General features: G+C 33.8%; 1 protein-coding gene across 1 annotated transcript; it reads right to left on the bottom strand.

Moving 5' to 3' along the window:
• Positions 1 to 4,950: 4,950 nt before the first annotated feature.
• On the bottom strand, positions 4,951 to 25,878 carry LOC121375410 (SCL-interrupting locus protein homolog). The gene is made up of 16 exons (XM_041502845.1): positions 25,749 to 25,878; positions 25,001 to 25,102; positions 23,871 to 23,983; positions 22,329 to 22,432; positions 21,527 to 21,589; positions 20,991 to 21,238; positions 20,495 to 20,578; positions 19,961 to 20,047; positions 19,318 to 19,465; positions 18,155 to 18,264; positions 17,551 to 17,644; positions 14,434 to 16,400; positions 13,076 to 13,157; positions 12,315 to 12,410; positions 11,649 to 11,791; positions 4,951 to 10,124 (listed from the first exon to the last, which is right to left on the bottom strand). Exons 1-16 carry the CDS (start codon positions 25,868 to 25,870, stop codon positions 9,305 to 9,307), a joined length of 4,383 nt encoding a protein of 1,460 aa, XP_041358779.1. The 5' UTR covers positions 25,871 to 25,878; the 3' UTR covers positions 4,951 to 9,304.
• Positions 25,879 to 26,297: the final 419 nt, after the last annotated feature.

The following is a 26,297-nucleotide window of genomic DNA, read 5'->3' as shown; positions in this document are numbered from 1 at the left end:
CTGAACTGTCTTTATATTTTGAAACTTGTCTGTGCATGTAAAATGTCCCTGTATCATTCATAGCTGTGGAGACTTATCTTGCCTTACAAATTGATGATCAAAGCTTTGGATGGGAAAATATTTTTCCAAATATATGCACAACTTTCATTAAAAATATTTTGGTAAAAAAAAAAAATCTTCCATCTTTTTTGTTTTAAAGATAAGTCTCCACATTGAAGATGATTATGTATAGCAGAAATGTTAGAAAAGCAGATCTAATACTACACTTTGTCACTGTTAACAATCCCATTAGTATGGCATAACCAAATTTAATGAATCAACATTTCTAATATACATAGAATAAGCTCTGGAGCAGTGGTCACTTATTTCCCTTTTTAATGCTATATGTAGATTATACAGGACATTTTCCTTAGTGGTATAATTTGATATGGTGACTAGATGATTTCTCAATTAAAAATAAATAGTTTTTCAAACAGACAGGTACACTAAAAATCACCAGTAGCTATCAATCAAGACCCTCATGAAAAAGACAAAGGAATCCAAAACATCAATATGTTAGGTTTATATATTACATTTTTACATGATTTTGTATGCATATACATGTATATAGTACAAAATAGGACTCCAGATTCCGTTACATCCAAATAAACTTCTCTGCATTTTCCCTGAATTGGACCAAAATTTCAAATTTCCTGCGTTTTTCCTGCAGGGAATTTGTTAAAACCATTTTCCCTGTTTTCCCTTGTCCCGTGGGTACTATGCAAGGTTTTTTTTTTAATATGCACCATCCCAAAGACAGGATAAAACATACCACAGCCTTTGATGTAACAGTTCTGGTGCACTGGCTGGAACAAGAAATAGCTCAGTGGGCCCCATTGATGGAGATCGATACTAGACCGACTGTGCATCAGGCGGTCACTTTACATCTGGGCTACATCCTGCCCCATGAAACGTAGGGTTCACGGCACTCCTTATAAGCTGCATTAAATTCCTTGTTAAGCAGGATCATCAAATACGTCTTCCAAGCTGTGATCAATTTTGCATGAAAACATAACAAACTGAATAACAATGTTCAAACTTATATTTATGGGATGGGAAGCAATATATATGCTTTTAGGAAGCAAATGCCAGAAACTGCAATGTGGAAGATTTAAGTCAAATATGCATAAAAAGTTAGGATTCATATTATTTACTTGTGAAGCTGACGGATTCTGGATATATCTGGAAAACTGTTAAAAATAAACCAAAACCCCCACATAAACTTTGCATTTGTAACGGCATTTGCTGCCTGTTCCCAGAATGTCAACCATATGGGCTAAGTTTATGAAACCTACTTTGGTATTGGTTACATGCAAATACATACATTTACCAGGGCTCACGTGACCCCTAACTTTGCTCCGACCAGCCTGACGTCGCCATGTTAGTCACCATAAGGCGAAATCTGTGTGGTCTTTTCAAAAATAGCCATCACTTGCAATGTACCCAATCAAGGATGAACGGTGAATAACTTGAGGAATACCTATTCAAAGATTATAATTAAGTGAAGTGGCCGAGTTTGAAGAGAGACTGGCGCCACAAAATCATGTGACAGGCTCACAGATAGCCGGACTAGCTCAGACAACACCCGTGTCTGGCACTAATAGTTGGCCTAAACGTGCTACTGACTGTTGAAGTATATTGTCAGGCGAATGTGCTGGAAATTGTACATGGGTGGGGATCTAGACTATGACGAGTGCAATTTTTTAGTGAGTCTGGGTCATGCTCCACCGGAAAATACATTGAACAAAAAATATTTGTTTGGAGCAGCAGACCTCGACGTGAAAAAAATTTGTGGAGTAATTAACTAGTTTTACGTAGACTTTGTCATAATGGATAAATTCAACACAAAAAACGTCGAAAAATTATAAAATAGTAAAGGCAAACTTGTCTTAGCGGATTTTTAATGTATATGCACTCATAGTAAGCGGTGACCTATTGAACACCCAGCGGCCACTTAAACTGGATCCCCAAGTCGCTAAAGTGCCTGTGTTAAGCAGCCACTGTATTCTTTAAACATTTTTTTTATTGTAAAAAACAGGGACATGGTGCAGCAGATAAGCCATTTTCACACCTTCACGGATACCAGTATCCATTCAGTCTGACAACTCCAGTGTATCAATTAAGAAACAGTGACTGCGGAACGCATTTAATTGCCTCTGGGTAATCTCAGCTTGACCATTGTAGATTAATCTACTAGGACAATACTCTGCATGGAGTAGGTATTAAATCAAATGAGAAGACAAACTTGTGAGAGAATGAATTTTAAACGGTTAAATTAGTGCCTTTCAATTACATTTCATTATTTCTGAAGAACGTGACATGTGGAAAGGTGATTTTAAAAACAACAACTATAGAGCACATATCAATCAATTAGCAATAGACAGTAGACAATAAAATAAAATAGATTGTAAACATTGCACCTGTATTAAGATAACTTCTTTTTGCATATTTTATTTTTTGGATTAAAAACTTTGCCCTCTCTAAAGTTTGAGAGCGAAGTGACTTCGCTCTATGATTTTGACCTTGCGTGAGGGCCTGCATTTACAATGCTTAAACACCTCCATTTAAGAAAACCGGTTTTGTAAAGTCGGCCCCTTATGTTTTGCATTAAAACAACATGTGCTAACTTATGTCATAGATAACTACTTATAAACCATATAACAAGATATTTTGTATTAAAACAAGACATGGCAATTTAGAATGATCTACTCCCAAAAATATTCGTGGACAAAATATCTTAATAAAATTAAAATAGTTTTTCCCCCAGTATGCTTGACAAACCCAAGGCAACACATCATAATGGTAATAAATATTTATTAAATTTAAATTAAAATGTATATATACAATACACATATTTTCATGTTCTATACAAAATTAAAACTTCATATTTATGCATTATAAAAATAACTGTTTTCTCTTAGAGATCAATGGTAGTCATGGAAGAATATATATTTAGTAATATTAAAACTACATTGGAACCTCGATAATCCAGACTTTTAGTATTGAGATACAAACTTTTTACTCTGTATTTTCAGCTTCCAGAAAACAGACAGTCAATATCAAGAATAATTTGACTTTTTACTCTGTATTTTCAGCTTCTGGAAAAAAGACTCAATATCAAGAACAAATTGTAAAAAATAAAGATAACTTGCTTCATTTGACCAAACAATTGCTTACAACATAATTTAGTTAGACAAAATAAACTTAACTAATTAAACTTAATTAATGCACCCAATCTTGGCCAGTCAACACCAGAAGACTCAAATCAAAATGAAAGCAAAAGGTTCTCATAGGCTTTTTTTCAATATGTGAGCACAAATTTTTACCAATCCAGGTTACTGTTTTGTTAAGAGCTCACCCTGCCCAGATTGTCAGATTAGCCAGATGCTAATTTTTCTTTATACAAAGTGGCTGCAACATTTAGTATTTGGTTAATAAAATTTGGTTTAAATTAGTCATTTTGTAATATTTTTCAAAGAAATACTTTACATCTGAAAATTTGCTACTAATAAAAATAAATTATTCTCAGTAAGAGCCCTGCACAGTAACATTTTCATTATCTTTATAAAATGGAATTACATGTAACATTGGTTAGTGGATAAAACTATATACTTGTATAAGTATATTTTATTTTGATATGAACACATGAAAGAAAAATGTTGCAAAAATTACAGTGTTTGAAATGAAAGAAAGATGTCAGTTCAGATAAATTACAAAATCAAAAAAAAAAAACTTTTAAATATATATGCATATATGCCATTTTGTTCAAGGGAATTAACTTGTCAGGTACAATTTAGAACTTATACAGACACTTTAAGGGAAAAACATACTGTCTGGATTAACAAGGTTCCACTACATACATTTGCAATACAACATCAGATAACGTAACTACTCATCATGTCAACAAGCCTGCATTCAATCTCCAAAATATTTCTTTTTAAATTTGTATTGCCAAGTACCACAGGTACAAATCATGTACTTCCCAAAACATATTAGAGAAGTAACGATATGAAATGAAATAATTTCACTACCCAGCATATTGGAAATTATTCACTTATGATAGTGTGACAAGTTCCCAGGTCTAAATAAAATTCATTTGCTTAGCTGAAAATGCCAGTACATGCTAATTTATTATTCTCTTATTCATAATATGTTACTAATGTAATGTTTTTTGCTGTAGGAAAATCCCCAGATTATATGAAAATTTACAAGATTTTAAGTGAAATGGCCTCCAATTTGTACTCTTAATTTAAATCTTAAAATTCATCTGTTGTGTCTCATTGAAATTATATTAATTCAGAGTTTTCTTGCAATTTCTCTCAGAAACATCTCAGATTAAGGCACAAGGAAGATAAAAAATATAATATGATGGAAACTTGACCAATAAAACAAAGTGCACCAATGTCACATCAAAGAAAGGAACAAATATACAGCCAACTTTTTTCGACAGTTTCTTAACAATCTTTTTCGTGAAAAAAATATATCTCTAGTACATGTATAACAATATAACTTTTTAAAGAACTAAAAAAAAAAACCCACGTGAATTAAGCAGCCATTTTAAGAACTTTAAACAAAAGGGTCTCTTGAGCAAATATTTCATGAATAAGTTGCCTTTTTTTCTTCTTTTTAAATATACAATTACTATTATAATAAATTTATTATTAACCTAAATAAAAGTTATACCAAGTTTTAATTTATATTCCATTCAGCAAAAAGTTGGGCTACATGTACATCGCCTTTTATTAACTACACAGAATCACATTTTTGTGTTTATTAAAATATATAAATATAGCATTTCTACAACTGAAAAAAAGACAATTCAAAACACCACTCAGTTTTATTATTAATAATAGTTTTTGTATTATTTAATTAAAAAGGAATGAATGTTTAATAATACTCCACTACAAACAAAACACATCGGCAACTGGGTGCCAAACAATTATTTAAGAATAAAAGAATGAATGAAAAGAAAAATTAAAGAAAGAATGAATGAAAAGAAAAATTTTAAAAAGAAAAAAAGAATCAAAGATGGGAAAATCTGACTCTGATCTCGTACAGTAGTGACATTTGCAAATGTACTGAACATTTGTATTTTGAATACCAGTTTGAACAAGAAATCTGCAGCACCACTCAATATGCAAGTTTGACTGCCTAAACATATATGTAGGTATACATGGAAGATGATTTTTTGTAGAGATACCCTATATAGTGTAAGATTCCTAAATCAGCAATAATTAAATAAAATAAAAATATATATAACAACACATGTAATAATAATATCTATTTTTTTAAGTTTTAAAATTAAAAAAAGGTTTTTATTCTGGTACTTAAAAAAACATTTTGGTCAGCCAATGAAATGTATTTTAGGCATCATTAAGAAGAACTGGATGTCTCAGAAATCAGGTACATTTAAAATTATACTTTAAAAAAATTATATCAGTATTGTACTACTACTAGTAAACTCATTTGCATTATAATCTAAAAAAATATATATATTCTTGTCTACACATATCCTACTGTTCTAGACAAAACTATTTGTGCAATACAATTCTTAACAGGGTAATGCCCCAGTAACATTATTTCTAGTATTGTAACAAAATTCAACAAGTATAAAATCGAATAATTACAAACTAGGACTTGAAGAACAAATTCCACCCTGTGACACTTATTGGAATGATACAACATGGTCTATTTCACTTTATACCACACTTAGGTTGTTTTCCCATTAACAAAAGTATGCAATAGATATGTATAACTGCATACGTATTAAACCCCAACCTCTCACCAAGCCAAACATTCTTATTCCATTATGCAACATCACAGGGTATGGTACAAGTCAGAGCCGCTTTAAGGATCCGCAGGGCCTGTAGCACAAATAACAGCGGGGCAGCCTTCCAAGGATATATATTTTGCAACCCCCTCGGCGAGAGGGGAAAAATGACCTGGGGAAAATAGATGTACACATAATCATTGGGCCCCTGAAGCACAGGGCCCGTAGCATGTGCTACATGTGCTACTAGGATAAACCAGCTCTGGTACAAGTCAGTTACCACATAAACATATTTGTTGTATACATAGTTAATGCACACTTTGGTGATAGCAGATACACTCCCGTACTGTTGCACTCAGGACTACTGGCTGTCAATCAAAACATCAAAGAGTGTGCAGTTGCCATGCATACCACTTGTAAGTTTATGTGGTATCTTTAAAATAGTATAGCGTAATATCAAGTCATTCAGCAAACTAATGTAACATTGACAAGCTTTACATGATATAGTACCATTTCTTAGCATATACAGCTTTGCACAGTATATTGTAGTTTCATATTGTGCAGTTCATGTAGAGTAATCTAGTATGCACTCACAATGCCACATGCTCATACTTGGCCGATATATTATATTCTTTTGCTGCTGGGGTGTTGTTCAACATTCATTCATTCGATCATACATATCCCATGTGATATTACAATGGTATGCAAACAGTGAAAACAACTAAAGTAGATTGAGAATTTAGCACAAATTTAAAACCATTAGAATAATTTAATAACATTCATTTTTAAAAAAGTAAAATTCTTTATACTGGGATTAACTAAAGAATGATTGAGCATAAATAACACAATGGATGAAAAAGAAATGTCACTTAATGTTAGTGCATATGTGAGAAAGTAAAAACTAAAACAGGATGCAATAATATGCCTTTTTAAAGGCCAAGTAGTATCAAGCATATACAGATATAATAGGTTCGAGCATTAACCTCAATAAAATAATATCATTACACTATAAATATCACAGATGGAAGTATAAGCACAAAAGAGCAACAATGTACACTACAATCGTCAAACAATTTTGTTTAACTGTAAATCTACCCATTTTAGTAGCTGACTGGTTGGTATATATATAATATATATGCAAGAACAAGAAAATAATTAAAAGAATTTATGGGATAAAAAAAAAGAAAAATGAAGAAGTTGATTTTTACGAATCTGTTGGCTTACAGCAAATAGCTGGGTGTTTCAAAGTTGACATAAACAAATGATTTCAACTCCTTTTTTGCATGCTGAAGGATATTACCACTCAAATGATGTTTATTAAAGGTAAAACCTTTTCCCATTTGAATTCTACATTTAACACAACCAGTCAGCTGCATGTAGAAGAAATGTTGGGGTTTGGTTTTTACATGTAGCCGACCACATGCTGCAAAAAGAAAACCTCATTTTCAACTGCAAGCTTTCAAACAAAATCATGCTTCAAATTTTAACCATAGATCACACAAGAACATGTTTACTGGCATTAATCTGATGTAATTTAATTTTGATTAAACAAGTTTTTTTTAGGCCAGGGTTGCATTGTCAGTTAACATTACATAAACACATACAAACACAAAGAAATATTTTTACCTTTCTTATCTCATCTTAAAAAAATAACAAATTGAGAAAACATTGGAAAGATATGACAGTAGGGCCCATGTGCGAAGGCGTTAGTTTGAGGTAAAAAATGAAACATTTGAGGACATCAAATAGAAAATAACACCCGCAAATCTAAAAACTCCATATGGTTATGTCCATTGTAAATTGAATCGTTTTTCTGCAGAACTAACTGTATATTTGGTATTTCTTGAGAAAAAAAATACCTGGCTATAATCTAACTGCAGTCCCTTGAATCATCAACTTCGCCTGTTCCAATTGCTAATGACATTACTTTCTAATGACATCATTAGCTTTCCGGGTGTTATTTTCATTTGATCTTGGAAAAAGAATGTAATTAACCAATCACAATACAGAACATACTCGTCATCAGTTTACAACTGATTTTTAAAACAGAATATTCTAGTTATGTCCGATAATGAATTTTCATGCCGTGAAAGTAAAAACTGTTAATGATATGACATTCATGTTCCAACTTCTTATTTCCAAACTTGAAATCCTTATCTATTGGCATTTATAACAAAGCCAAATGGTCAAAACAGCATACAATGTAGCAAATTAATCAACACATACATACATGTAATGCTTCAATACAGTTGACAATTCTGGTTTTCAAAAATGCAATACAAATATCATTTAAAATTGTCAATTCTTTCTTAAATAGTATTAGTATTAGTACCGAATCTAAATGCAAGCAGTAATAATGAAATGAAAACAAAATGTTTCAGTTCTGTGGTTTATGTGTTGGAATCCTGAGCGAGTTTCGTACAAAACACATTCTTGCTGTAGGCAATAGTTCAAATACATATATTGCTGAATTTTGATTTTAATAAATAACAAAGCTGTTATAAATCATGGAATATAAAGCACAAAATATTACTATTCGTTCATTTAGCATGATGGCCTGTACAACATAGTTATTATATTTTACAAGTGACATATTAAATACTATGATCTAATATTAACTTCACTTCGCTTAATCTTTACGTTTCAAATAAGTTAAATTTTAGAATAGTTGATATTTTATGATGTCCACTGATGAGCTCTTACATGAGTGATAATAAGTTACCCATTTTTTAAAGCAAAATAGTGACATATTCTTTGCAGAGCAGCCATTCACAACCTGAAACTATTTCACTAACTGGAAATCGTTTTGGAAGAAAATTGGTTCCTAATACAGGTAAGATTTTTTAAACACTTATATTTCACGTCACTGGTCAATGTTAAAGCATGTAACATGTCATGGTAAATGTTTGTTAACTGGTGATCCACCAGTTCACACTTTATCTTAAATAAAGAAAAGTACACCAAAGTTTGAGGTCAGGACAAGTATTAAAAGAATTCATCTTCTTAACCACTGTGACTCCCTTTTTTAGTGGCGTCTTAGTTTGAAAACTCAAGACAGAAACGTGGAGTACAGAGCAAGTCATGCACATAAAATATTAATAGTAACTTGGTGCTCATGGTCAGATATCATGAACAATTCTTTTAACAGAAAAATGCAAAGTATTAAAAAAAAAACTAAACAGGAATTGAGTGCTTGGACTATTCATTCAAAGTCTCAACCTAACTACATTATTTCCGTACATTACATTTGCATTATTTCATATTAAAGGCAAACAGTGCTTGTTTGGAGAAATTAATGGAAGAATGAACCTATAGATTCTAATGTATAAATAGATGTACCCAGTACACAAAGTATTATCTCAAAGTAACTACGAATCGTTTGTGTCTTTGGCACACTCTACATAAAGCTAAATGGTTTTAAATTATCCATCCACTACAAACAAAAAAAAGCTATTTAAAAATGCAAAGTGATAAATAATATTTGACTAGTAATGGCTATAATAATTTTGGTAATTGTCGTAACTTATGAATATCTAAAATATTATCCTGGTCATACCCCGGTGACTGGTAACCACAGTGATCGGAGACGGCCGACCCACTTTGAGGTGGACTGCACCTATGTGCGTACTGTCTGTTGGCCACGGGAAGAACAGGAGGGGACTCTGGAGAACCCTGAACGGGCCTGGGCTGGTTTTTCATCACCGGAAAGACAGGTGATAAACCTTGATAGTTATCCACTCTCTGTGGAGATGGAAAGTTTTGAACTGGGGAAGGGTGATCAGATACAAAGTCATGTGTCCTTCGAACATTATTCCTCCTATCAGGAGGTGTAAAAACAGCATCGCCTCTCTCATTTGTGTAAGGTCTAGTAAAATGCTCGTCTGAGGCTGCTCGAGTTGGGGACCCTGTTTCTGGGGTTATTGTGCTGAAGTTTAACCTAAGCTGAAGGGTTTGGTCAATTAAGTTTGTGTTCTCCGCCATCAGTGTTTCGTTGGCATTGAGGAGTCCATATTTCTCTAAGTACTTCTTTGTGTCTAGCGTGATGTTGTTGGGAGACATTCCAAACCGTGATACGTCCTGCGAAACGTTCGACATGTTTTCCGCTCTGAGCACCTGTCGTAACAACCCAGTCTTTCTAGGAATGTTGGCGTTCCGCTGAAGCTTCATCATGTGTGTTAGCTGCTCGTCGCTGAGGTACTTCATCGCCATGGCGTTAATGTCCACCGATGTGTCTGAGTCAGAGTCAAACATCACAGACATGTAGTTAATCTTTGGGATGAATGTCGTGTCAGCATTACTCCCAAACTGCTGAAGCCTGAAAATAAAAAACGGAAATGAAAATAACATTGGATGAAAGATCTTGATAAATTGAGGTTCCAGTGAGCTTTTCATCAAACAAAAAGGAGAGGAACAGTGTTTGAGTAGTGCTAAAATGCAGAATCCTGAAACACACTTCACTCAGGGTTCATACACCTTGGAAACAAAAAAATTCCAGACCTTTTCGAAGATAAAAAAATATTTTTCAAGACTCACGTTACTCAATAATCAGTATATAAAATTACCTGAAATTGTCTTATATAAAGTACATTGTGCCCAAAGCCTTTTGTTGGAACTGGGATCAAAAGTAATCCAGGTCTGGGCCTGTGCTTATAAAACTTTTAGAGTCCAGACTCAATCTCTAATGACATTTGTATGGTGTTGTCATGACATTGGTGTCTCAGACTCTATTAGAGTCTCGAGTCTAGACTCTAAAAGTTTTATAAACACCAGGCCTGATATTTAGGTTTTTGAGTCCAAGTCTGAGAGTAAATACATCTCCCCATATTTTCAGAAAACCTGACAAAATGGACGATCTTTTTGTCATATGCATTGCACAAGCGCATACTTCAAATCTTCGGTAAATGTCGGCAATTCTGTGTCTCGATTTCCCAAATGTATGTTAGTGACAAGATCAGAAAACATTGTCAGATTCTGCCGGTTTCATGCAACCGAAATTTTCTACATGAATCCTAAAGACAAATTTCCATACTTTTTTCAAACTAACTTGCAAAAAAGGTATTTTTCCATACTCCATACGAACCCTGTTCACTAGCTATAGCAAAAAGAAATTTATGATAAAATTGCATATGACCAAACTAAAGTTTCTAATGTCTATAATGACAGAAATTAAATTGATAATCTTGAAAACTGTGGTTACAGAATGTGAGGATTTAAAAAAAACAAAAAAACACACAAAAACAACAACAACAAAAACAACAACCCCACACAGCAAAAACCACCGATCTCAATAAAATTTTAATATGGAATTACAATAATCAATATGAGATGAAATAAAATAAAAGTTATAATCTTACACGGCTAGTAGTTTACAGCGCCCTCAATAGATTAAGAAGTAGCAGGCTACAACAGTGATGATAGCAGGGGGCAAAGCGGGGGGTCTGGGGGCCCTCCCCGAGAAACATTTGAAAAATCGAACCTCTGAGATGCATTCTCATGGCCTCTGTTAGCGCAAATCAGTCACCATCCATTAAATGCAGCAACTGCACAATTTTAGGAGACTTTATTAAAGAAGAGAAAGCACTTTTTTTTTACCATCAACGAAAAGTAGGCAGCGGCAAAAGCTGTTTCAGGCGGCGATTTGCCGCCGGAGACCGGGTACTTTTGAGGGCTCTGAGTTTATGGGTAATTTATGGGTCTTTTCTTCAAAACAACAGAGAAATAGATTACCAACCCCAAATAATGAAAATGAGAAAGAATATAAAATGTTAAATAAAGTGAAAATAACAACCTTGCAAAGCAATGTCTTTACTGTGTTATTTAGAGCTCTGAAACTACTTACTGTAATATCGATTGTAGACCACTGGGTGCCATCTTTGAAAGTCCATGACCATTGCCATCAGATACATCGCCTTCAGCAGCACTGTTTTCTGTTGGGTAAGTTGTATCTACAGTGTGTGTGTTCAGGAAATTCCGGATGTTACCCTTAAAATGCAGAAAAATATAGCATATAATTCACTTGTTCAAAAGATTCAACTAAAACTCGACTCCATAAGTGTTACTTCTCAGGCGCACATGCGTTTTTAAAAATATGAGAAATGCATTTTGTGATATTAAAAAAACCAGGATGACCAAAAACACTTTGAATGTACGGAAATGTATAATATAAACAATAAAATCTAAGTAAAGTATAATTTCAGTTATCAAAAACAGCTCTAATAGTAAAAAATATGCCTTAGTGTTTAAAAACTAGGGTATGTCCCTTTAATACAGGTCTATAACACAATACATAATAAAAATATGTGTGTAACTGTGTTTTAAAATCCCCAACAAATTAACAGTTAAAAAAAAAATAATAATAATAATAATTAAAATTCAGAAAGTGTATTGGGCAATATTAAACCTTCATGAAACAAAAACCTCTGTAGTAATTGTTTTACAGTAATGCATGTGTCACTCTCAATACAGCTCGAGCAAAACAGTTCAGCAACTCGATGATATAACTTACAAGTAGTTTGTCATAATATTCTTTAGACTCCTCATCTAAAGTGGCAGGATTGACTGCACCAAATCCATCAGCATCTGTATACGAGTAACCATATTCCTAAAAATAAAAATAAAAACATGCTTTTTATTTCACTAGCTGTTAGGCGATATAAAAGTAAGCTACTGTTAACATTCTCCAAAATAGCTATTTTTGTATGTATCATTGTATGTTTCTACCGTATCATGACTTATATATAGGTATTATCAAACCTGTATTTAAGTGATATGAATGTATGGACGAATGAATAACAGCATGTAAAACACATCGGCTATTAGGTGTCAAACAAAGGTAAGTATATGAACAAAGAAATGAATAAACAAAGGAATGAATTACTGTATCATCATAATATGCTATAAGTTAAACAATGGTAAATTAATTGTTACATGATATTAAGTGATAGACCTAGTTTTTCTTTTTCAAGTTATATTTATTAAATTAAAAAAAACAGTGCGTTCAACAATAGAATAGATATAATTCCATAAACGCTCTTTTCCAACACAGATCCAGAAATGTTGCTTTCTTAAACTGAAAAACAAGTTTTGAAGCAAATGGATTCTAATAAGAATACAACAAACACTTTAAAATACTCAATCAGCCAGTTTAAATGTGTTAAAGCACTCCCAAAGTTTGGCAGGAAATATCTCTTATACTTACTAACAGAAATGTAATTATTATATTACGACATATGTAAGTGCTTGATCGACAAACAAAAAACAAATTACCTGCTGAGCACACATGCTGGCACTGATAGGACTGGTCATGTTACTGTCATCCATCGAAGCAACTTCTTTACATTCATCAGACCTAAACAGACACAGCTTTCATTTATTTGTTATTTAATTTACTTGAACAGCAATGTAATGTGAATTATAAATATCCTTTCTGTTTCAATTCCAAAACTTTAAGTTTTTGTTCTATAATAATAGTGAATGTTTCTACAGCATAGATCTCAACGACTTATTCCACACACAATACTACACAGAGTCATGTAGTGTGCACATTGCTTTTTCAGTTGGTATTTGCTGAAACAAAACATAATTGAGCTCACATGGGACAATATTTCGAAATCTGAGGTAATCGGAAGTCGGTTCACGTGGCTTTTACCTAGGTAACCAATTGTTTGGTTACGTGAATTATATTTGCGTAACCTGTGGGTTAACTGATTGGTTACCTCAAAGTTACGTTGAAATTATATTTTAAATACATAATTTTTTGCTCAAACATAAATTTAAAACAAAATACAAAAGAAAACATTTTATAAAACAGATTCTTTAATGCTTTCTAAAGTTAACAATATTGTAAAAGGACTAAGTATCAGCCCCAGTACTAGTGCATGGAGCACATTAAGTCAATATGTTTTTTAACCACACTTTCTACATCCCTCCGGACTACCCCAGTACTGAAACAAAATAGATGCACTTCCAGATTCCTTTTCTTGTTTTCTGGTGGCCAAGTTACTTTCACTTTATCAATGGTATTTCTATACTACAATGATGTTCCAAATGTTTGTTTTTTAAAGCTCATAATGCGATGTTAGTACTTTTCAACTTTTTTGACACTTTGGGAATCCTGTTTATGTTAACACCGTTTTCAACATTTGTAAAATATTATGTCTAATATATATATACTCTTTTAAAGATAAAATAGCAGTAGATAATTTAGCCATCCCCTGCGGTCCGTGCACATTTCTGTAAAACTTTTGGCTTGACTCTATACTGAACATTTTAGTTTTAGATTGGTCGCAAGTTACAACTGTTGCAATATAACGTTGTCTACTGGTTTGCTGTGCCTCAATTAGCGTAAAATCAGTCTAAAACATATATCGGAATACTAATAGTATGTCTGCGTAAATAAACTTTAGTGTCTCGAAATTACAATACTCAACTGTATAATAAACTTCCTGTAATCGTGAAGTTTGCAGGTTTTAACTTCTGAACATCTACAGGTAACAATGTAACTGATTTGCGGTTTGCATAAAATTTAATTTTGTGTACCCAACACACTAACAAAACGGCGATTTGTGGGAAATATGGTGCCCTGACACATATATTACGAAAAGAGAATTATTTCTGGGACAAACCTTGATGGAGATGACTGGTAGCTGGGCAGGTCGAGAATGATATCCGAGTGAATGCTGTCCACGGTCTGGTTCTGTATGCCCATGTTGTTCACGACCGCAGCTATGTCTGCCTGGTTCATGTCTACACTGTCCGTATCATCCCTCTGTGTGCTGTTTAGCTGAACCACGCCCTTGTGTCTCATCTCCACCGGCGTCTGCGTTTCGCTGTCAGGATGAAATTCCCCCGTCCGTTCCGACGATGTGCGAGAGCAGGACCCGGATGAAAAATTCAACTTCTGTGGACTCGTCTGAATTTGTATGGAATGAAGACTGGCTGGCCGAGATCTCGACTTGTTTGGCGAGAAAAGCGTCGTGTTGACAGCCATCTCGCAAGTTTCGGGTTTCTTGCACGTCATGTTTTCTGCAGTTGGAGTCGTCTCTGTAGAACTGTCGTGCTGAGAGGACGGCGTTGCCTGAGACGTTGACTGATTTTTTAGGAGTGCCTGCATCTGAGACTGGAGCTGCTGTAACTGTGCATTCTGCTGCATGATCAGCTGGTAGATCTCGGGAGGCACCTTGTCCCAGTTGATGGAATCCACAGATGGAGTCTGGACGAATCCCGACAGGTGTGCCTGGTTCGAAGACCCTGGACTGTGAGATTTCGGCGAGGGATGCAACCGGTCGGGAGTCACGCTAAGACCACTGTCATCGCTTGACTTCCCACTGCACGAACTTTCTGTGTGATCTGTGTGATCCTGACTTGAAAGTGATGCGTTCTGAACCTGCTGCTGTTGGTTGAAACCAGGAAAAACTTGAAGATGGTTTGCTGGAAAACCTTGTGGATGGTTTCCTGGAAAACCTTGGGGATGATTTCCTGGATAACCTTGCAGATGATTTTCAACTAACTGATTTATCTGTGGGGTAACAGAACCACAATGTGCTTGAGTATTCACGGAGAGACTTGAAGAGGTAGAATTCTGCTGAGAAACTGATGGATGTCTCAAGGAGTTGCTGTGAATTTGATGCTGCTGCTCTCTTTGATGCTGTTGCACATACACTGGATTACTTTGCGGAGGTAGAGAAAAAGGCTGAGATGGATGCAATGCTGGATGAGGGAATTCTGGGAGAGACTGGTTGATGCTCTGCGGCTGAATCTGTCGGTGCCTTATGCTTTGGACCTGGGGACACGACAAAGACATTGATTGCTTTTGACAGATCTGTCCTTGAACAGGTGCATGCATCCTTAGAGATTCCTGAGGGTATGTGGGAGACATAATTGGCTGGGGAATGGGGAAAGACTGTCTTGGCTGAGCACTACTAGGATTGTGTGTTCTGATGGGTGCAGACACAAACTGGTTAGACATAGCATCAGGTCTGACAGGTGCAGACACAAATTGGTTAGACACAGTATCAGGTCCGCTGGATCTCGTTTGATTGTACGACACAGCATTGGTGTGGTTAGTGTTTGTGTTGACACTTACTGGGTTATTTGGTGCCATGCATCCTTGACCACCACCACCAAATGCAGAGTTTCTTAAACAAAATTCACATGCACATCCTTTTTGATGATACAGGCCAACACTTGTGGTAGCATAGTTAACCCCTGATGGAAACATATGCTGGGAATTTACACCTCCATTTCTAAACTGTTTTTCTACAAGATGTGGATGCACAAAACCTTGATGTACCTCCATGCCATTCCGTGAAATTCGATTCTGAACACAGTTCTGCTGACTGAAGGGAACTTCGGACAGTCCATTAGAGTTGGTGTACTGTTGATTATCATAAGAGTTTGGAATGGAATTGTTCTGAATATATGGTGCTCCTGATGAATTCATACTGGTATGTCTAGAATCATTCCGTGGTGTGGATAATTCAAGACTGGGGACTTCAGGAATAGATTCTAAGGCACGAGACAGTGGTGTAGACTGCTGTGAATCGTTGAAAATCAAAGAAACCTCAGGTACCATAGACTGGAAATGTGTAGCCTACAAAACAAAAACCGAGCATTATAGACCTTTAATCTCATATAAATCTGACACTAAACAACAAATCTCATAACTAAGTAATTCTGTGTGTTTACTTATAAAATATACGGTTTACTTATAATTGGAATGTTATAATTCTTTAGGTCTTAAATATCCTGTTTATTAATTAAAAATGTAAAGTCAGGTCTTTATGGTTTGAGGCGAGCATTTCCAAGTGGGTGAAAAACTGTTCAGCTTGTCACATGCTGATATACATTTTAGATATTAGATTAATCTAACAACACTGTACAGATTTGTTTTGCATTTAGACACTGAGAGCAAGTGTGTTTTAAGTACTGTCAATATCAAATATTAGAAATAACATTTTTATTATGCAAGCCTCTGACATTTTTTGTTTTCAGAATGCTTGCCAGCTTTCAATGTAAGGCTGCTATTGAATTCTTTTTGTTTGATAACTATTAATGTATATATCAATTCTAGAATGATCACTCCCCTTTCAATAAACATATTATATGATAGATAGAGGTTATTTCATGGGTTTTTCCAAATACAATTTTTATGTCAACGAGTGATGTGTGAAAACCATATTTTCACGAATTGCTTATCCTATCGAAAACACGTAACGCCATGATATATTTCTTCCTATGGAACTTTTCCAGAAAATTACTTGACCATAGACTTTTAAAAAGAAATTTGAATAAAAATTATCTTTATTAACATTTATTTAATAATACTGCTGTGCAAACATATCTGATAAAGCAATCCTCCAAAAACTCCCACAAAAACAAAACGAATGCCGTTAAATTCTTACACTTACACTCAATGACAATACATGGTCATTATTATTTAGCTTCGTATTCAATTTGTTTTAGATATTTTATCGTAATTGTACTTAGTATCCATTTTATATAGGTACAGTTGTTTAAATGACTTTTTTTTTTTTTTTTAAATACGATCAGATGCATTGGTAATCATCAAACTTAAATACAAAGATACGAGACAAAGGGAGATAATTTAATCATGCACTTTTACAAAAAAGTAATGCAGTTAAAATATAGTAAAAATATGACTTTTCACTGGATATCACTTTTATGGTTTCCATAGATCCATATATTTCATTGCTATGTATATAATAAATTATAATATTTACCTTGGCTTGGTGTGGAGTTGGAATTGATCTTGGCAGGATGTCATCTGATACTGTATTACATAGAGGTGTCTTTCTGGTTGAATTTTCTCCGGGTCTGCAAAATAAAAACAAATATATTAAGTGCTGGATGTAGTAAAAGTTAACTTTCGTCCAACCCACACAACCCATGTCACTGTTTAATAATAGGTTGTTATGAGTTATCTATATAATCCAGAGTTTAAGTTAACAACAAATGTGGTTAGTGATGTAAGTCTAATTTAATTTGTCTTGACTTAACTAAATGCTTGTTAATGTTTCAATCGGTTATTTGGAGAATGCCTATGAAAATCAACTTCAGTTTGCACATGGCAAATGACAGCATAAACCTTGAATCATCACTCACATACCCTGAGATTTTACAAATGCACTTACAAATCTTCTTCAAAACCCTACTGAAACCACCCAGTTAAATACATATCTTTACATTTCGTCCACAACATAATGACCAACCCAGATAAAACCAAAGAACTGCATCATGAACAGAAGAAAAGCAAAGCATTCAACAATATACAACTTCATCATTAATAAACCTAGTTAGTTTCTAGTTTCACCAAGTGGTACTCACCCAAGTGCCCGGAATTCGGATAAAGCAGCATCAAAGATTTCTCTTTTTGGACCACTCACAACTGGACTCAAATCGCAGTCTATTATACCAGAAGATATGCTTGTAACAGTCTGCAAAATAATGAAAGAACTGGATTAAACAGGAAGAAGGAAATGGTTTATTTAACGACGCACTCAACACATTTTATTTTCGGTTATATGGTGTCAGACATATAGTTAAGGACCACACATATATTGAGTGAGAAAACCAGCTGTCGCCACTTCATGAGCTACTCTTTTTGATTAGCAGCAAGGGATTTTGTATATGCACCATCCCATAGACAGGATAGCACATCATTTAAACAGAAGTGGCAAAATAATTATACTGACCTATTATCAAATTAAAGTTTATTGTAGTTAAATGATTAAGAGCTACTACATATATTGCATCTCAAATATACTGTTACCGTGTAATAGTAAAAAAAATTATGTCATCAATATTTTATATTTCAGTTTTTGAATAAAATTAACTTTTATCTCATTTGCAGAATATGTCCAATGTATGTCAAATATTTTATCACTAAGCAACAGACAAGTTGCATTACTAGTACATATTATCAAAACTGGGGCGGGACGTAGCCCAGTAGTAAAGTACTTGCTTTGGGATCGATTCCCATCAGTAGGTCCTATTAGACTATTTCTCGTTCCAGTTAGTGCACCATGACTGGTATATCGAAGGAAATAATATGTGCTATCCTGTCTGTTATATAGTGTATATTAAAGATCCCTTGCTATCAATGGAAAAATGTAGCAGGTTTTCTCTCCAAGATCTTAACACTTACTTTTGACTCCCCCTATCCACCCCTTTTAAAATTCTTGCTTCTGCCATCATATTGGTACACCATATTGAGTTATAAATGCTAATATTAACTTACTCAGAAGCAATTAGATTATTGCATCAGTAAGAATGTGTAGAGATCACTAATTGCATGTAACATATTTGTATTGTATAAAATTATTTATATTACAGTGACTGCTAAATAGTTATGTTAGCAATAGGTGAATATTAACACAGAAAGCTGTTTGAGAGGACACAAATGACCACTTCAGAGAGGTGTCCTCTGATTACAGGTAATTGCTTGGGAAGGTTTGACTGTAATCAATATTAATAAATAGAATTATTACCTTTGCTATATTAGCCACCTCGTATCCAGTGAAAACATCAAAGTCTAGTTTGCTGTCCCCTGTAGATGTTATAACATCATAGAATTCAGGTTTAGAATGGGTAGGACTGTACAACACAAGAAGAAACTGTTCTGGGGGACAGCACACTCTGTAAAAAAAAAAAAAAAAAAAAAAAATATATATATATAAAATTATAAATCTGTATCAACATGCTAGTAATTAAAATAACAAATACAGTTTTCATTATTGCAAATAGGAATCCGGAATTGGACTGACATTATTAGTAGTTTTTTTCCTTTTTCATAGAAAATTACCAGCAATATATTAAAACAGGTCAGTTATATTGAAAAAAAGAGAAGTGTTATTATTAACACAGTGCAAAAACCAAAACATAAGGCAGATGGGATGACAAAATCGATTACATTATGACTGACCCTTCAAGCCTTGAAATACGTTGTGAAAGGCCAGTCATCCATCTGGTAACCTATCTTGCCTTCCATTTTGAAATTGTTTTCTTGCTCTATTGACAGGAATGCTACCTGCGGCTTCCTTTATGGGTTATTCCCCATACACCCACCTTACACTACAGGAACATGACAAATATACTTGAATACCTGATACCTGTTAATGAATGAAAACATACCTGTCTTGCATGTAGTGGTTATGTAGGTATCTTAAACAGGAGGCCCATATTAGAGGATGATGAACTGCGGTCACACCAGACACCCAGCTAAAACAAAAAAAAACAGTACACATTTGCAAACATTAAAACATGTTTTACTAAACTAAATTTTTTATACAAGATATTAATAAAAATGGAATATATAGTAATATATATTATATTTATAAATCAAAATTTTATATTGTTTATTTACCACAAACTGTGAAGAAAAAAAACAAATAAAGTAAAATTTGCATTTGTTGATCTTTTTTTTTGGATTAAATATTTATTTTACACCAAAGACAATGCAAAACTATATATCAAATCACTAACCTGAGTAGACATTTAGTAAAGTGATAATAACACCTTCTTTTATATTTATCCTGGAGAAGCCTGCCATTGTTGATGACCAGCAACCTACTAGCCACAACACTTTAAAAACATGCTTGGTAAAACAACAAAACCATGATCAAAGGGAAATGGTAATCTTGAAATACAAAATATAAAATAACTTACATGCCAATTATTGGAAGAGTATAAACTTTAGGATCTGATTCCAGCACCAACAGTATTTTCCGAGTATGATCCATGGTAAGGTATCTGCATAAAAAGAAAAAATCCAATTATCCACATTTTCATGAAAATTATTACCATTGTGAACAGTTCTGAAGCCATCTGAATACATTGAACATTAAAGTTTTTAAACACTACAACATATTTCTCATTATTAGAGCTGTTTTTGATAATTGAATAAAGACATTACTTAGATTTTATAGTTTAGATTATCCATTTCCGTACATTTGAAGTGTTTCTGATCTTCCTGGTGTTTCTAATACAACGAAATGCATTTTTCATATTTTCAAAAATGCATGTATCTCTTTTGTATCTTTATCCAGATGTGTTACAGGTATGTAGTTTAATCAAACTTAATGTCCATTTTCAGGAGTTGAAACTAGGGTCTGTGACTTTACGGTTTCACACACCCAACAAAGGACAGGAACCTCACACTTACCCACTCTTTGGAGTGCCCTGTACATGACTTAAACTCATCGGACCAGCCAAGTTCTTGGACAGGGCTGTGGGAACGATCGGTACCGAGGCCACAGGATATGCTTTGAAAACTGTTCTTGCTGTGACAATATCGAAATCCAGGTGCGCAACACACTTCTCCCCACTACTATACAAAGTAAACCATCCTTTAGTGAGGAGAAAGTGGGTGAGATCAACACTGTCTTTGCTCCGACATCTTTCCCTCAGTAGCTGTAATAACAATGAGACATGTCACAATGTTTAGTGAAACTACTGAAATATCAGTGAATATTGCTATCAAACTTTAGTGAATATGATCTTTACAGCATTAGTAAATGTCATGGCATAAACCTGATGTGAAAAAAAATTCTTGATTGTTCTTAACAACTAAAGTGCATTTTTTTGTTTTATAATTTCACTACTGTTTACGGTTTTTCAACTCCGATGTTTGAAATTAAAATATGCTTCGAATCAGTTCAACATGAGATAATTGAAATCATTATTTTAATTTAACAATACCTTTAAAGCACTTGTATAATCTTCAACTGTTCCTACTCGTTCTGCAGCTGAACTTAAAGATACCTGAAAATTAAATAATACATTAACTAGTAGCACACACATTAAAGAAAGAATTCATTAAACTATAATAGTACAATTAAAATGTTTTTAACATACCACAAGATATCTTTGGTGGATCAATGACCTCATTTTCATAGGATAAAATTTTGTAAGAATGTGAAGCAAACATAAAACGTAACGGATAATCAAATGAAATAGTTTATGTTACTGACTAGCTAATACCTACATCTTCCCATATGGCTACAAGGTAACAAAAACACAAAAAGGAATAAATAAAACAATTTAAAATATGGCTTCATAAAATATGAATACATGTATTGCCCTTCAAATATAATTTTCATAGGATAATATTTTGTAAGAATGTGAAGCAAACATAAAACTTAATGGATGATTACATGCAATAGTTGATGTTACTGACAAGCTAATCTCTACATCTTTCCATATGGCTTACAAGAAGGTAATAAAAACAAACAAAATATAGAATCAATAAAAATAAAATAAAATATGGCTTCATAAAATATGAATACATGCACTGCTCTTCAAACTAAAATATTATGCAGCTTACATGGGCACGATATAGATGGGGCAGTAATGCCCAAGATGATACCTAGTTTGTGCAGATGATGTCACTTCCCTGGTACCATTCATTATCCAACACTCACGAAGGAGTGGTTAACACATATTTGTTGTAACTTTTATTATTCTGTTTTCTTGTAAAATTGATGAATTGGAGTCAACATACCTTGACTGGCACCATGACATCCCCTGGAGCCAGACTATTCAGAGCAGAGGAATGCTTTGGTGACGTATCTATCCTATCAATTTCAAATCTCACGCCTTCACAATCTAAAATTGATCAATAACAGATGCATGTCTCATAAATATCAATATTCAGTTAAAACACTGAGAATCAACTTCTACCGAATTAAAATTGTAAAATATTGTATAAGTGAGCATCTTGTTTACCCCATGGATGTTCCTCTCAGCATGTTTAGAAGAAAAGTATTACACTTATGTTATTCAACTGAATAATAAGTGTAGTTTAGGTGATTAGTCCTCTTACAATATAACATTGTACACGGTATTGCTTGAAATGGTCATGTTTGTCCCATCTGGTCACGTGAAATTTATTTTGGAGTAAATAATCACCTACAAATTTGTTCAACATTCCATAACACAAACTCTTCAAATCCCTGAATGTTCATGATCATTTTAAGTGTTGTGAATCCAGTCAAATCACTGTGATGTATTTCTATAAGTTTCTTATAAAAACCCATTATTATCAAAATACTGGCACATTAGGATATCCAAGAACATGTGTATGTTCAAAAATTAATTATTCTGAGCCCAAAACTGTAACTTCAAATCAGATGTACTATACAGGGATGCATAAATGGCAAATATTTAACTAGCCCACCGGACCAGAACCAACTAAATGTTACTAGCCCACCAGAATTTCTACTAGTCTGCCAATCTATAGAACAATATATTATTAACAATATTATAATATACATTGTCTTCACTTCAAATGAAATATACAGATATATTGACAAAACGTTATTAATGACACTTGGTAAGTGATCAACATCACGTGTCAAACAAAATCAAACAAAAACAGATAGACCGTTGGGCTGGTAGTTGCATTTTTAAAATCGTCCGTAGGAAGTTTTACTCACATATGGCGAGTGGGCGAGTACTTTCTGCAATCCTACTATACAATATGTTTAAAGGATTGTACAGTTTTAAGGGACTGTCCTGAGTCTGTAGCCATTGTAAGATGTTTGCAATAACAGAGCCTTGTTGGGGATTACTATTTCATACTAAATACATTTTCTTGTTCAGAATACCAACGTCTCTATATCGATTGTGTTTGCAGTCATATACTAACGTTTAGTAGCACTCAGTTTTTACTTTAATGTATGATATATATTTTTTCATATGTACGAAATTATTGGGAAGTAAAATCCAGTCTGGGCTACTACAAGCATTAGGACAACAACAAGCACCTTGTAAATACAGACACTGATATTTTAAATAAGAAAATGTATTTAATTTGTATGTTACGTCATCGAAAAGGCTCTATTGGTCAGAAACATTTTACAATGGTTGTAAAGTCTGGACTGTCCCTTTAAGCTTATGGACAATCAGATGTTATGTTACGTTCATCTTGCAATCTCTGCTTTTGACAACAAGAATAATTAATCATTATCATTTACAAGTACAATCATGGAACCAATTTGTATATTTATTAAAAGGCATGTAAATGAGAACAAACAAAACTCACCATCATCAACATAGAGGGAACCAATAAGAACCCCATTCCATGACTGACCACAACTCTCACTGTGTCTCTGAGCAAGACGCAGAACTTTTTCAGGAATCGAAATTTGAGGCTTTCTGAAATTCAGTGGAAAATCCATCATTAAACATTTCTTCTTTGTCAATTTCATGAGCATAAATTACATCTCTAGCAAACAATTAAAAAACAAAATGACACCATTAGAGCACATTGATTTATTAATCATCGGCTATTGGATGCCAAACATTTGGTCATTTTTATATATAATCATAGAGAGGAAACCCGCTACATTTTTCCATTAGTAGAAAGGGATCTTTTATATGCACCATCCCACAGACAAAATATAACATACCACAGCCTTTGATATACCAATCATGGTGCATTGGCTGGAACGAGAAATGGCCCAATGAGCCTGCCTACAAGGATCAATCCTAAACTGACGGCACATCAGGTGATCGTTTTACCACTGGGCTATGTCCCACCCTTAAACAATAAATATCCTAATAACTCTCCAAAAGCAAACATGTACATATACAATTCAGTGCTCATACACTCAGTTATTAACGAAAATTCTCTAATTTTTTGTCCAGGTTCTATGTCTGATATTTTTAGACTTGAAGGAAGTAACATGTTATTATATAAATTAATCTATTAGAACAATTTTATCTTATTAGAACATAATTACAAAAATATTTACATATTAAATTAGGAATTTTCATTGTCGCTTAGTTTTTGGGAAGGGGTGTATGTTCAATACCACAGAATGCCTGGATAAATCCCTTTGTGCATACTCTTAAGTTGCTTTAAACAGATTACTCCCTCCCCCCGACATCATTAATAAAAATAATAAAAATTTCATAACTTTCCATGACTGAACAAAAAATTCCATCTGTGGAAAATTATATTTGCAAACTCTATGACTTTCCAGGATTTATTTAAATATGAATAATTTGTTAAACTAAGAAGTGTACATAGCAGCTGAAGTTATATTAGTTTATAACCTTTCATCCAGGTAAATGTACTTTCAAATGTTCAACAAATATGCTAGTCACAAAACGAAAAAAGCTGATGATGTATTTTAAATAGCTAAATACCAGCTAATTGGTAGTTCTCACCTGTACTGAGCTACATGTAAAAAGACTGGAGGTCCAGTAGCTGTATGATCCCACAAGATAACTTTTGTTTGAGGAAACTTCAGCATCACCAGATCTTCACAGCTAATAAAGAACAATAATTAAAACAACTGTTTAACATCCGTTCACTATCACTAGTATCAGGAAAAAGAGTATAATTATGGCTCACATAATCAAGCTGTGAAATTTGTTTTGGCAGATTAATTTTATTATCAGGTAAACAAAACCAAAACAAAACCAAAACAACACAAATGTCTTCTATGCCAATTATAAAGGTTTGGGCATGTGTTTGTTTTTCAATATAATAACAAAATACTTTTATAAATATGTCTTCAAATCTGTATTCCTGAATCCTAACCATGACCATCAAATTTCAGACCAAAGAGCATCTCTTTTTTATTTTAATGACAGGTCAGTTTTTGTCCCCCAACTCCACCCCACCCTACAATGATTCGAATTCCTAATTTGCTTTACGTTTTTGTCCCCCAACTCCACCCCACCCCACAATGATTCGAATTCCTAATTTGCTTTTAGTACCAAAGAAAAAAACCAAATTGTCAAAGTAAAATATTGCTAGACTAGTAAGGTAAAAAACAAGGCCAAATAATTGTCATATTTCTTATATACAAGTGTATAAATTTAATACTTTCATTCATGGTCTTAGTACACTTTTAACGTAAAAAATTATAATTAAACACTAGCTTAGATAGGGTGTCCATGATGTACTCACTCATTGGAAACTCGGTCTTGTGCCTCTAGTCTCTGAATGGACGAATCTGTGCCTGAGAACGGGAATCCATATTGAGCTCGGATGTGCTGAGGCATGTTCTTCAAGCGAATCGGAACAGCCATCTGCACAGATATCTGAAACAAAACCAAACTGTTAACAGGACTCTTTATGTTAACAACTGTACGCTTTACTTGGACAAATCTTTTTGGGTGAAGGATAAGGAAACTTCTAACAACTAGTATAACCAGACATGTCACCGTATAAAATATATATAGAAATATTTAATAATGTTATACCTAAGGTCTCTGGAAATTGTGAGAATGGTAGTAAAATGGTTTGCACATCACTCATGGAAGCTAGGTTTTGCCACAGATTTATCCAGGATTTTTCGGCAGGGTTCCATGTCCAATTGCATTGGGAAAAATAGCGTGAGTAAATCATACTTGGGATATTTTTTTCAGAATACCACTGTTAAATTAATTTATTAGAACAGACTGTTACAGGCACCGTTACATGAACCTTCTTAAAATTGCAAAACTCATAAATGAT

The sequence above is a fragment of the Gigantopelta aegis genome, chromosome 6 (assembly GCF_016097555.1).
Source record: "Gigantopelta aegis isolate Gae_Host chromosome 6, Gae_host_genome, whole genome shotgun sequence".
NCBI classification, from domain to species: Eukaryota; Metazoa; Mollusca; class Gastropoda; order Neomphalida; family Peltospiridae; genus Gigantopelta; species Gigantopelta aegis.
This window is presented reverse-complemented; position numbering and strand designations above follow the sequence as displayed.